The 14,329-nt window shown below is 40.7% G+C and overlaps 1 protein-coding gene across 1 annotated transcript; it reads left to right on the top strand.

Annotated features, from left to right (window-relative positions):
* The first annotated feature begins 345 nt into the window (after positions 1–345).
* On the top strand, positions 346–14,309 carry lemd3 (LEM domain containing 3). The gene is made up of 13 exons (XM_017695829.2): positions 346–1,717; positions 4,337–4,377; positions 4,778–4,847; positions 6,630–6,706; positions 6,971–7,050; positions 7,216–7,361; positions 7,519–7,620; positions 7,712–7,814; positions 8,443–8,621; positions 8,713–8,794; positions 11,222–11,327; positions 11,476–11,554; positions 11,667–14,309. The coding sequence occupies exons 1-13, from the start codon at positions 346–348 to the stop codon at positions 11,828–11,830; spliced, it is 2,601 nt and encodes an 866-aa protein (XP_017551318.1). The 3' UTR covers positions 11,831–14,309.
* The last annotated feature ends 20 nt before the right edge of the window (positions 14,310–14,329 follow it).

Raw genomic sequence — 14,329 nt, forward strand, 5'->3', positions numbered from 1 at the left:
AATTACAATTGTGTGATTAACGGTTCCAGCAATTAAATTATATTTCGGAACCATTAATTAAAACAGTGGGGATGTTTTTTTTAAATAAAAATCGTGCTAAACTAAAGATGCTAATTTTAAATGTTATTGTGCTTCATATTGTCCTTTGTACGATATTAGCCTACATTTCACTACTCTCGTGACCTGACCTGACACTACTTCTCCTGTAACTGTAATTTCACTAATAAAGCATTAAACATTGGAGTCGGGCGGTTTTGACTCCGCTGAACTTTTTTTCCTCTCCAACTTCACTGGCTGCTCTTACGTCACTTCCTCCAGCGCTCTCTGCGTGAGTTTGGTGTGAAGATGGCGGCGGCGCAGCTAACGGACGAGGAGCTTTTCTCCGAGTTAAAACGCTTAGGGTTCACACCGGGTCCGGTCACGGAGAACACTCGGCCTGTGTACTTGAAAAAGCTGAAAAAACTACGCGACGAGCAGCAGCAGCGGTCCAGGGGAGCCAAGGGACGCAGCAGTGGCGGCGGCGGTAGCAGCGTTAGCATCAACAACAACAACAGCAGCGGTGGCGGCGGCGGCGGTAACGGCCACCCAGCGGCGGGAGCCGCGGCTGTGCGCGCCAGGTCGGCCGGGGCCCGCCAGCTTTTGAACGCAAAGCGTCCGGACAGGGCCGGAAAGTTTGTATTGGGCTTCAGCTCGGACGAGTCAGACGCAGAACCGCCTCGGCACAAAGCAGGCCTGAACCACAGCGACTCTAGGAGAGACCGAGGCTCCGGGCTGGGGCTGCAGTCGCTAAGGCCTCCCCAAGAAAGCGGCGCTGGAGTCAGTGCGAGCGGCCCCAGCAAGTCGCCTGTTGGGCTTTTGGAGGCTCGGAGAAGTGTCCTCGGGTCGTCCCCATGGTGGGCAGACCGGTGTAAGGCGAGCTTAGGGGGCTCCAGCCTGGCGGGGGATAAGGATTATGTTGAGCTGAGGAAAGAAAACAACTTTGAAGAAGAGACCGAGAGGAGCAGCCGGGCTTTAAACGGGAACAGGTCGCCTTACTCGCTCAATAGCAGCAAGCTAGCAGGGGATTACTCAGACACGGATGAAGAGGAGGAGGAGGAGTTGGAAGAGCGTGAACGCCAACGCGAACGTCGTCTGCTGTCCAGGCGAAGCTTATCGAAAGCCTCCCCGTCTCTGTCCAAAAGCGGCAGGGAACCGGAGGAGGAGGAAGAGGAGGAAGGAAGCCCGAGGAAAAGGAGCACGGAGCGCAATGAGCAAGGCACGTCCGACCTGAACCGCATCTATACGAATACCTTTCGCTTCAGCTCTGGCGTAATGGGTGAGAATGGCGGGGACATGGGTAGCAGCAGCATCAGCCCCAAGAACCACGTAGACGGCGGAGAGGGCGCAGCCGCCGGCAGCAGTAGCACGTTTAGCCTCGGCCTCAGACCCCGGTTCTCCTCCTCCTCCTATAACAGCCTCTCTACGACCTATCGTCCCAACCACTCGAACCATACCGGTTCGAACCACAGCTACGGTCAGGCCGGCACTAAACGCAAACAGCCGGCTCCCGAGGATGAGCTCCTGGAGCAGTTCCGGAGAGAGGAGGTGTCAGGCACCGGCGGCTTCAGTGCACATTATCTGTCCATGTTCCTCCTGACCGCTGCTTGTCTCTTCTTCGTGCTTCTCGGCCTCATGTACCTGCGAATGCGGGGCTCCGGCTCCACGGAGGGAGTCGTTAGTAAGTATCCTGGGTTCGTCTGTAATTCGTTGTCAAGACAACCGTGTATGCGAGAACGTTTGGTTTACAAACTCGCTTTTCTCATGAGGAGCGTACAAGTAAATTGAAAATCCAAGTATCAGTTAACTCGTTTGAACGAGTCCGTTTTCCCAGAGCCATATTAAGCCTAAATTACACTAGGCTGAATTTCCCAGACATGGATTAGTATTAATGCTGGTCTAAACTGTGGTGCATTTGGAGAAACACCTTTGGAAATAGTTTTTAGTGCAGGTTCACTAGTTTAGGTTTAATCTGGATCTGGGAAACTGGTTCTTTGTGGTGGGACATCACTGGCAGTGCAGGTTAATCCAAGAATATGCAAAATCTATGTAAATGAATAAAGCCAGATTGGTTGTTTTAAAAGGGGTATGATACATTTATTTCTGCTGCATTTATGGGCAGTGCTTCATTCAGATTTGTATATTTACTCACCAGAATCCTGTAAAATGGGTTCTGTAGTTAATTCTTGCTGAGGACCTTGAAGTTTGCGATTCAGACTGCTTTTTAGGCATGGTTATGAGTCAGGATCTATAAGTTGTTTCGTACTTCTGTAGAAGTTTATCATGTGAATCCATGCACAGTGTTTTAAATGAGGGGCCTCATCTCATTCAGACCAAAATGTAGAAAAAAGGAAATCGCTGAAATTGTTTATGCCTAAAAATGACATGGCAAATTCCTTAAGATCCTTCAAATGGCTGCGTTTACTATCTCAGTCAGACGTGTCAGACGCATACGTTACCACTTGTCACCCTGAGGTGTTCGCACCCTCAGACAGGAAGCAGAATATGCCACTTTTGCCCAGTTGAGAGGGGTGGCATTAACATCTGAACAGGAGTGAGACACCCTTGAAGGCACTGGAATGCATGTTCCACCTCTTGTCTGCTTTGTGGTATGACTGTCTCGTTGTAGGCGCCCCGTGTTCACCTACCACAGTGCTGCAGTAATGAAAAGTTTAAAAGAAGCAAAATGAGTCAGTTACTCAGTGTAGTGTAATTGTGTGTTATCAGCCCTGCTTGATCTCTCAGCATAGCAGACTTATTCTTTATGGGTTGGATATGTGCTTTTTCTCATCATTAAATAACTGTTTGCTGTGAACTTTGGTTTAGGACAGTTCTCTGCCTACACAGGCAAAAATGTTCTTCCTATTAGTGTGTGATGCTTTTCTCTGCATCATGAAGTTGCACAGAAAAGGCTGCCTGCATTTAGACTGTAGCAGTCTTTGGTTTTACTGGCATAAAACACCACCTTGCAATTGATGGCTGGAGAATTTACATTCAAGTTCAGTTGTACAGTGTAACAGGTAATGTCTTCTCAGTTGTGTTCCTAATGTGAAAAATAGTAGAGTAATCGCACCACTGTGATTAGCTGGAGGCAAATTGGACGTTGAATGGTCCAAAGTTTCAGTTTTTGATAAAGTAGCCCATGTTTTCTGTCTGATTTTGCCATGGCAGAAGGACCCAGTGGGTGTATTACGAAAGCCTGAGTGTGTGGCGTGCCCATGGAGGCTCTTTGGGAGGGAGCTTTGAGTGAAGAGCGAGTGGCAGACATCTAGGTCACAGACGAGCTAAAGCGGCCTAATTGTTCGTCTCTCAAGGGACCTGGGAAGCCTACGGCCAAAGCTAGAGTGATTGACTCTGCTGGCTGGCAGCCTGACTGTGTCCAGTGCCACTTACATTAGGTTGCTGTGTGGTGTCCTTATTAATAGTAGGGTCTGACTGATATTAATTTTGTGGCCGATGTCAACTTTAAGAGGCTTAAAAACCCACTGTTCATTGATTTAATGACAAAAAAAGTTTTATTTTTGCCAAAACTGCAGATTGTCAATACTGGTCAACCAATATATAGGTCGTGCTCTAATTATTAGATGTGGCTTTGTGTACAGATGCACTGATCCCACCTTTTCTTCTCTTAGTACTAATTCCATGATACCCGAGGTCAGAATAATTGTCGATACGAAATACTGATCCAATACCAGTGCTAATTTCCTGACAACTTCCTATTTTTAGGATTATTTTATATTAATGAAAGGAATGTCAAGCTGTATGATGCATATGCCAGTGCTCGGCTGTCCAAAATAATAACATTTTTGTCATGAGTCTTGCAAAATCCCTTTCAGAAATGTTTCAGTTGGACTAAGTGAAGCATTCTGATTAGGCTTTGGTTAGGCTTATGTGGTTGTTCACCTTTCAAGGAACTGATATTATATAAGTACTTAATACATGCTCAACAATGGAAATGTTTTCAGTTTACTGTCCCTCAGTGTTTTGTTTCCTGTCTGACCCCATCCATGGTTTCAGTGAGCTAGTGCGTCCAACTGAGACACAAGGGAGATCTGGCTGTGCTAATTCTTGGTTGTTAAGAGGGGTGAAGCTCAGTTCAGTGTATTCCGTTGCAGACAGTAGTGCAAGGGTGAGGGACTCAAATGCTCACGCTGCTGCGTCTGTCTGCCCTCAACAGTCATAACTGGGAAATGCAGTCCTACATTTGCTAAAATGAAATTTTCTCATTAGATTTAACTGACTTTAAAAGTCTTATTGTTACTGCTCTAATAGTATTAATTTTGCTGTTTTTCTTTTGCAGTCAAGAACCACCCATTTGGTGCAGAGTTTGACAGTTCATATGTAAGTAATACTTTGTGACCTCTTTATTTTCTTCATAAGACTTATTAATCTCACATTCATCAAATAATATTTTATTCAGTGTTATTTTTAAAAAAAGATATGGATCTGCTACATTTTTAATTAAAATTATTAGGTCTGTAATATCTTACATTTGAGATCAAGAATTGAGTATCCAGGTATACTGTGTTCCCCTACACTTTTACAAAGAAAAAAAGTTTAGTCCATGTCAGATTGCCTACTTTTTCTTCCTTCTCTTTCAAATGTTTGAATGCTAGTGTGGGTAGCATATTTTTAATTGTGAAAGGTTCAGCACATCAGGTTAGCACTGAAACAGGATTGTAGTAAAACCGGCTGAGTCACTGTAAATATGCTGCTGTAACTGCTCTTTTTTCCCTTCTAGAACAACAGAGAAAGAGACCTCATCCTCAGCCTTCTACTTCATCTGCATGATCATCTGGCTGATATTGCAGGTGATTGCATATTATGAAGTGTAGCCTAATGTTGATAGCTGATTTAGAAATTTACCATAGCATTATGCTTACTGTTAAGACACTAGCAAGGTTTCATTTGTGTGAATTATAAAGTGCTGGGAGTTTTAAATTGGCCTAAATTTTCCCCTGAACCTAAATATAGCCCTAGAAAGCTGTTTGCTGTTATTAATATGTGGATAATTAAATTATAAAACAATTTAAATTGTTATAATAAAATGTTCAGCTGTCCAAAACACATTTATTATTTATTTGTTAACTTACTTTAACGAATGCATTTGTAATCATATTTTTCAACAGCACCTCACACGTATTAGTTTTTTTAAGGTTGGTAAACGTTCCATACCGTGCTGTTGTTACGTTGTGTGGTGCTGATATAGCAAGATTCTTTTTTTTTAATAATCTTTAATAAAATTCTTTTTTTTCTGTGCATCAAACATACAACACACATGTTTTTGGCCAAACAAATCAAGCATTCTCTTGTCTGCACTAAACTGCACATTCCCGAATCTGTTCACGGCTTATGTCCTGTTTTCTCACAAGCATGGGCCTCGGTGCTGAGTGAGTGCCTCCAGCATGCTACATAAAAAAACAGTTTTAAGATAATGAAAGTAGTGAAGACTATAGTAATGACTTAAAAGCAGGAGGCAGGCTGCGAAAACTTGAGCGTGTAATTTGAGCCAGACACATATTTGTGATGACGTTAATAATGATACAGATGTAGCACTCCCAGTAGAGCTTGAACCATTTGTCTGAACCTGACGTGCCTCAATTGCTCATGTCTGGTTCTGTCAGATGTTTCAAGTTCTACTGCGAGTTCTGTATCTGTGTCGGTATCACACAACAGTACTGACATTTAGTTTTAGTGTTACTAATGGATTTATGTAAGAACAGTACAAAATTTTTAATCACATGTAATAGTATGTAATGTCATACCACATGTGATAGTTATCTGTAGATATACTTTCTGTCTGGTTACCTTTTGTGCTATTGGGTGAAGCTTTGTTGGTCCCTGGAATTAATCTACAGCTATGGTGATATAAGTGTACAGTACAAAGTAGAGGTGAATGGGGTCTGTTGCGTTAGAGATGCGTTATCCTCTGATTACATTCTGATCATACCAGATAGTCAGGAAAGTGTATGAACTTGATATTTGTAGTGTGCACGTTGGTGTCTCAATCAGCCCCAACAGCACTGAAGGACTGTCAAATCAACTGTCATCACAGCAGAAACTGAAGGAGCTGCTTTTCTTTCTTTTTTTCTCTCTTTTGTTTAAGTTGTGATCATAATCAAATCAGTCTAAACTTTTGTAGCAGTTCATAAATTAACATGAACAAGGACTCGCAGCACAGCAAAGGACAGATGTAGAAAATTTTCAGAGCACCGAACTACAACTCATGAAAATCAGTCGGAAGTGATGGTACAATTGGCAGGTGTAAGCAGCTGAAGATCCCGCTGTCTCCTTGTGATTAGATCACTTGGGTCAAATGTTAATGCCAGGTATGAACAGGGTCCTAAGATTTTCTCTAGGAAATCAAAACAAGCTGTGTCAGGTTTGGCATAGCACATAGTACCAGCACTCAGGAAGCATGGGCTAGTAAATTAAAGAAATCGTTTGATACTATAAAACTGATGTTTTTCAGTTTTCTGACTCCCAGCACTACAATTATAGTAGGTTTATGTAAATACAGTTTGTTACGTTGTGAGCAATAAAACATGTAATTGAAATTGTCATTTTGAATAACATTTTGACTTCTCTTTCAGGTGAACATGACTGCAAAGATCTAAACCAGCCACTGAACAGAAGCATCTCCTTCTCCGAGGCTGCTGAGTTTCTGAAGGTACGTTAAGGTTTGCCCAGACAGTGTAAGGCTGCATTTTGGCATGCAGCTAATGGCCATTTAATTTCCTTCACACCAAGTGGAATTTTAAATAATTTGGGTAAATCTAAATGAGCTGTCTCTTTGAATTAAACACATTTTTTTTCACATCTGTTTTAATTTAACCCTTTAGTTATTCTGTGTTTGGTAAAGTTTATTGCTTGATCTGTGAGATTGGATTTGATTGTATATTTTACCTATATATTGTCGTATTGTTCTGTGCAGCTACAAAATACAGACTACGAAGATTGGGTACAGATATCACTGGAGTGGATAATTAAAACGGGAGAAATTGTTGGTATAAGGTAAGCTGAACATTTAGGCTATTGTACCATACTCTTTAATTATGTTTTATAAAGCTTAGGGTATTTTGAAATACAGTTACTTCTAATAAATATGGTACATGTCTTGTTATACCTGGGGCCCAACTATAAGCATTTGTCTGTTAATTCTTGATCTAAATTTTTCAGGTTGATTGCAGCTGACCCTACACAGGCAGTGGAGGAAGTGTCAGATATCTCCCGTCTGGAGTCCACCCACCCACACATGTCCTTCATCTGCCGCTTCCGACGAGCCTTTTTCACTGTGATCTACAGAGTGCTCCTCATCCTTGCTGGTTGGTCTCAGCGCTTCAGCTTTTACTTATACAAAGATTTGAACCTAAGTTTATGATTATGCTGATTCTGATCAGTGCAAAAGGGAAGAGCACTCAGTTTTTAGGCTGCTGCCTTGTGTTCAATTTGCCATCCTTTGCTTTTTCTCTATTCTTGAAGGCATTGGTGTTGTCTGGACCTTGCTGTATTACATGAAGTACCGCTGGAGGAGGGAGGAGGAGGAGACCAGGCAGATGTATGACATGGTGGAGAGGATCATAGGTATAGAGACCGGTTCTCCTGCATAAATGACATTCAGAATGTGTTTCGTGAAAACTGATGCCCATTTAAAAGCTTATTTCTGTGTGTGCAGATGTTCTGAGGAGCCATAACGAGGCATGCCAGGAGAATAAGGACTTGCAGCCATACCTGCCCATTCCTCATGTGCGAGACTCACTTGTGCAGCCACATGACAGGTTTGAATCCATTGTCCTCACTAACAAATTCTGTTAGAGCCTTCAATGCTGTTCCTTCTGTCATGCAAAGCATACACTCATACAAAAAGCAACAAATTTCACATGTTGATTCCTGTACAGTCATCAGTAATTATTGATGAATCAATAAGTAGCTCCAGCTCTAGGGGCAGCCCTAAGGAGACAGATGAGTCTGACTGCATATTTGCTTACTTGTTTAGCAGCAATAATGCCGAACTACATTTCAGTTTAGCTGGTTTACTGAATGGAGTGTATAAGTTTAAAGTTTGTTCATTTTCTGTTGTTAACGTAGTGGTCCAAGTTCATGGTCCATAGAGAGAAATAATATTAATAGGCAGACATAAATTTCATTCAGGATTAATGCGTTGGTGAGTTATTTCAGTGTTTTATACTAATTTCATATAGATGTTATAGGAATTGGCTCAACAAAAGAAGGAAACATGACAACTTATCACTCAAAAATATTAAGTGACAAAAAAATAACAGTATACAAGAGTATTAAAATTACTCTGGCTAACTCCACCTATAAACCATCTGCTTTCTCATTGCAGCTTAAAATGATCATGTTAGTAAAGATCTAAATGATTGGTGTTTTGTGTGTATATGGCAGGAAGAAGATGAAGAAAGTGTGGGACAGAGCTGTGTCATTTCTCTCAGCCAACGAGTCTCGCATCCGCACAGAAACGCAGAGGATCGGGGGAGCTGACTTCCTTGTCTGGAGGTGGCTCCAGCCCTCTATGTCCTGTGACAAGTTGTGCAGTATGCCCTCCAAAGTATGGCAGGGTAAAGGTAAGACTCCTTGTGACATTCTCTGGCCATCGTGTAACTGATTCCCAATGCATCACATTCAACATACTGTTATTGCCGTCCTGCTTTTCAGCATTCCCACTGGATCGGAGGAATTCACCACCAAACAGTTTAACGCCATGTCTGAAGATTCGCAACATGTTTGATCCTGTAATGTAAGTTCTCGAAGTACCAGTTCTGGTTAAGATTTGTCATTAGCATTTTTTCTGGGGAACCCGATTTGCCTGTTGTGACTTTCCAGGTTGGAAACTCCATCAGATTGAAATTGGTGGAGTGAGAGGATAACCAAGCCAGTATTTAGCTTTCCAGTGTAGCTTTGCAATGATGGTAGGCCTTTGGTTGGGCATGTCTGAAAATGTTCACGAGGACCTGATGATCTGTGGACCAGAACTTTACTCTAAAATAAAAAAAATAGTTCTTCAAGCATTCTTTAGTAAGGACAGTGGGTATATATAAAAACTCAGAAGAACTATTTGCATGTTTAAATGGTTATTTGCATTTTAAAATTGTTCATCAGTCTGATGGAGAATGTGTTGTATATGGTTTTATATAGAAACTTTTTAAGAAGATTGACAACATTATTGTAACAATAGAAGAATACTTTTCAGTGCTATATAGAACCTTTTTCAAAAAGGTTTTATGAAGAACCATATGCAACACGTTCTCTATCAAAGAACCCTTTAAGCTTGCAGTTGGTCCTATATAGAGCCTTTACTTTTCCTGTAAAACAATGATGTCTGTGTTTCTCAAACACACTCATCCACCATGTTATTTTAGCTTGCTATTTGTGTGCATAAAAAACGCAAAAGTCTGGTCCAATTTTAGCTTTAGTTCTTGGCAGTCACAGTATCAGGATTTGGTATTTTGAGTGCTCTCTGTGACCAAAACAGGTGTTTTTTTATTTTTATATATATGTGTATATATAATATATATGGCATAGTGGTCTAGTACAATGGTGTTCAAACTGGCTCTCAGGGCTGGACAGTCGATTAGAGGTTCATTCATATCAATACTGGTATCAGGTCTTGGCTTGATACCATGCTCATTTATTTGTACTTGACTTCCTAAAAATGCACGAGTGCTAACACATAATACCACCTGATACCTAGCGCACACTGCTTGATAGTGAACAAATGATTTAAGCGGGCAGTGAAGTTTGCTCACACAGCAAAGTGTATGTGATGCTGTGATGGCTGGACGTAAAATTGCTGGTCACTTGAAACATTACACCTTGGTAAATTTTTGCCAGACATGCCGTTTTTAAGCACACTAACACAGTCACAACCACTTCCCTGGTACAGTGGAGACACACTGACTAAGTGGAAGCTGGAAAAATGGGCATTTGTGGTACCAAAGTCTGTATATGTCAGTTTTACTCAGTTTATCTAAATAGAATTGTGAGGTGTACATGTTATGTTGGAAATTTTTTTTAATTGTCTTTGTAAAATAGGCTGTAGAAAGACTGTGCTGTCCTACCTTTGTACATCACCGCCTGATTTTAGTTTACAGCGTGGCATGGGTTAGCAGCGCTACTGTAACTCAGTTTCTCAGTGTTTCTGTTCAGTACTGGTTGTGCAGCATGTTATTTTGAATGAAACAGCTAGATTTCTAAAACTGCACATTTAATAACTGTCTTTAGAGGACATTCAACTGAAAGATTCTCATCAACACGCAGTGTGCTCCTCGGGTGCATTAGCCTCAAATGTGATTCCTGCTGTCACTGCTTCAGAGACTTTGTTGAACAAAACAGATGGAAAAACATGAGAACAAAACTATGAAACATACTTTATTTACAGCTGCACACAAATACTACAGTGCTGTTCAGACCAGGGTAACCAATGTAACATAGCTAACAAATGTACTTCATTTAAAATCAACTAGATTTTATCAGCTTGTTAATTATTACACTTATTTACACTAACAACTACTTAATTAAAGTAGGCCACTCAGTATGGTATTGGTATTGGCAAGGACTGAAAAATGGTACTGATGCATCCCTAGTTATGGTTTTGTAATTGTTGTAATGTATGCCCAGCTTTGAGTTGAAATTTTTCACCCCTTCATATTTATAACCTGTTCATAGTACTTTATACCCCCTCATATTTATAATCTGTTCATAGTACTTATACCCCTCATATTTATAACCTGTACATTCTTGTTTATAACCTGTATAACCCCCTTCATGTTCATACCCCCTCATATTTTTTTAACCTGTATATACTATACTTACTGTACATTGTAAGATATATATATATATATATATATATATATATATATATATATATATATATATATATATATATATATATATATATATGTATATATATTTATATTGCTGCTAAGCACTTCTGGATGGATGCAAACTGCATTTCGTTGCTTTGTACCTGTGACATACGCAATGACAAAGTTGAATTCTATTCTATTCTAAATTGTAGGCACTAAAGTACACAGCAATGCTTGTCCATGACTGTTTCATTGTGTGAACATGTTTGAGATGCTTGTGTAAACACATGCATTTGACAGGCCAGTTAAAGGTCTGGACCCAGATGTTTTCTCACCACTCAGTCTTCTGTTTTGAACAGGGAGGTGGGGGAAAACTGGCATCTTGCCATTCATGAAGCCATTCTGGAGAAATGCAGTGACAATGATGGAATTGTCCACATTGCTGTTGATAAGAACTCAAGAGAGGTGAGTTTTCTCAGTTCATTGTTACTTTACTGTTCAGTGCTGTGTGTAAAGGCAAAGCAGTTAGACAAGCATAAAAGCAACATTCACCCTAGAATATAAGTCTGCTAATGGGTGAAAATTCTTATCTTGTGCTGTTTTGTTCCCGTAGGGCTGTGTTTACGTGAAGTGCCTTTCAGCGGAGCATGCTGGGAAAGCTTTCAAGGCACTTCATGGCTCTTGGTTTGATGGTAAATGGATTTTGTAATTGTAATAGAAGGAGAGGTTGTGAAGCAACATTGCAGTTTACAAATGACCATGTGCTGCAGTGCTTTACTTGACTTTTTTTTTTTGCCTTTCCAGGGAAGCTGGTGACAGTAAAGTACCTGCGTCTGGACCGTTACCACCAGCGTTTCCCACAGGCCCTGGGCTGCAACACACCCCTCAAGGCCTCCAGCTCCAGCATGAACACGATGGCCCGTCTGCATCAGCGCTCCAGCACATCCAGCACCCTGGGCTTCTCCTGAGGGCCACATGAACAGTTTCTCACCTCCACCACCTCCTCTTACACTCTCTCCTTTCCTCTTTCTTCCATCCTCACTTTTTCTCCCTTGGTGAGGCTACTCTGTCCTGGGCCTTCTCTTCAACAAGAATCGTGCTCAGGAGCTCTCTCCTCATTGTGGGCTGGAGGAGTCAACATCACTCATGGAAGGTTTGAACCTACCTGTGAGCTTCATCTTTGAGATCAAACCAAAGAGGAGAAATGTGCATACTGGAGCGATACTGGTGGTGGACATATGTGGAATTATCAGAGCTTTGCTAAGAAGAGCCGGTTGTTCATATCTCTCCTCTCCAACTTTGGTGCAGTGGACACAATATACATCTCTTTTTTTTCCCATTTACTTTTGTTTTTTGTTTACAGACTGTCTTTATGGATTAAACAAGGAAACAAAATGGCTTCCAATTTATTCTAATGGTCAGATTTGAGGAAATAAATGAGAGCTGGAAATGCTGCTGAGGTTCTGCTCTCCTCCCTCTGCTTTTTCTGCAACTTGTTCCCCTCCTTAGTTAAAAGGAGTTCTGTTGGGCTATACATAGCTGCATGTGCTGGTTAAAGTATCCCTATATTTAAGCTTTGAATTGTATCATATAATGGATGTTTATTTCCCTGAAGATGTGTTAGCTGATATATTCCCTTTTCTTTATTTTTTTTTTTTTATTATTTTTTTTTTGTTTTTAGTCCAAAAACAATGGCATGCACACACTCTGGAAAGGGTGCTGTAAATATTTTGTTGAATGGTGGTGGTTGAAATCATCTGTGTAAAACTGCAAGTTGTCATAAGCTTGAATTAGTTTCTTGCCAATATAGTTACATCGATTTCATTTGAGTTTAGAGAAGTGTCAAAGGAGGCTTTGACCGTGAATTGGTTCCCTCTATAGTTTTCTGCTTGATTCCTTCCCTTCATGCAGTCTGCCTCAATCTTCCCAGTTTGATTGTATGTTCAGTATACTCTAATGTATTATTATTTTCTTTATTTTGAAAGTTACACATTTTCACTATGACTGTGCAGTTCGGTGTTGACTTTGCTTCCTCATCCACCGATAACCACAGCACACCAAAGTGATTACTTAATGTCTGAAGCTGCCCAATTTTTCCAGATGTTCTGGTTAGACACCTTCTTATGTGCATTGTTATGCTTGTGGCAGGGCTACATCTTGTCTCAAGGTCCGATAAGCCTTGCTATTCTTCATGTGTTGAGATGTATTCACAAACAGAAAGCATGTCATGTTACAGTCTCATGTTTTGAGGTCATGAGACAGGTTAATAAAGTGTAATTGCATATTCTGAGGTTAATACAATTTTTTAGAGTAAATTCGTATTAGAAATAAACTGTCCCCAAGTAAACACCAAGGGCCAGATTGACTTAATCAAGTAGCATATGCAAAAGTTCTGACAACTTGGCAGAGAAGTGTTGGCAGAGAATAGCAACACAAACTGACCAATCACTGCCAGTGGTGTTGCTTAAGTGGGTTTAGTAAATCTGCCCCTTAATTCTCCATAATTGCTGCTCTGTGTGAGCTTTTTTTTTATTATGGGAAATGCAGTGCAGGTGAATACGGGGTGGAATATTTGCAGCGGATGTACAAAGGATGCACATGTAGTCAAAACAAACAAAACAAAACAACAGGTGCACTCTTCTCTGCAGCAAATAACCTAATCGTGCCTTAATTTTGTGCTGTTTTATTGACTGGCACTGCATTTGTTGGGAATGTATTCACAATTTTTAAAATGGTCCAAAATGGCTGTAATCGCTTAAGAGCGGACTGCAGTTGATCCTCTATTAATCCTCCTAAATATTTTGTGCTTTAATGACATGAGATTTGAGTCCTCATGTCTAGCTAAACGTACACACATGATTTCAGTTAATACAAATCACTCCGTAGCTGACAACAAAACCCCCCTATCTTTGATTCTTTTATCCTTTTATTTTGGGTTGGGGGGTGCAGGGGTGACCTTTATGTCCACCCTCTCAGAGCTGGTGTGTGAGATATAAAAACACTAAATGTTCTAAGAAACCAGGTTCTTGCACACATCATTGTAATTTTCCTTTGTTTCTGTAGCCTGGCATTTCCTGTTCTCTCTCTTTTTAAATATATGTATTTGTTTCTTCCTTTTTTTTCTGCAGTCTGTAAAGAGAGTGAATGTAAAGTTGGATTGGTGTGGCACGCCTCCAAAGTGTCGCCTGACTTGCATCTGCGTTCTTGATGTTTATTTTTCCTCTCTAATGTATCTTATGTAAACACTGTACATTTATAACTGTAAAATGTAATATTATGCAGCGGCAGTCTCAATACATTGTATGGTTTTGACCAATATCCCTGACCTGCAAGCCAGAGGGGAAGGTGTACAATAATCCAGGCTTTTTAAAGCTTCAGATGTTTTAATGTAATTTGTCACTTGTCTTGTTAAACTGCTCTAATTAAAGGTTTATTAGGGGTTTTTAATTTGAAGAGTGGTGTGTGAT

This window comes from Pygocentrus nattereri, chromosome 1, assembly GCF_015220715.1.
Source record: "Pygocentrus nattereri isolate fPygNat1 chromosome 1, fPygNat1.pri, whole genome shotgun sequence".
In the NCBI taxonomy this organism is placed as follows: domain Eukaryota; kingdom Metazoa; phylum Chordata; class Actinopteri; order Characiformes; family Serrasalmidae; genus Pygocentrus; species Pygocentrus nattereri.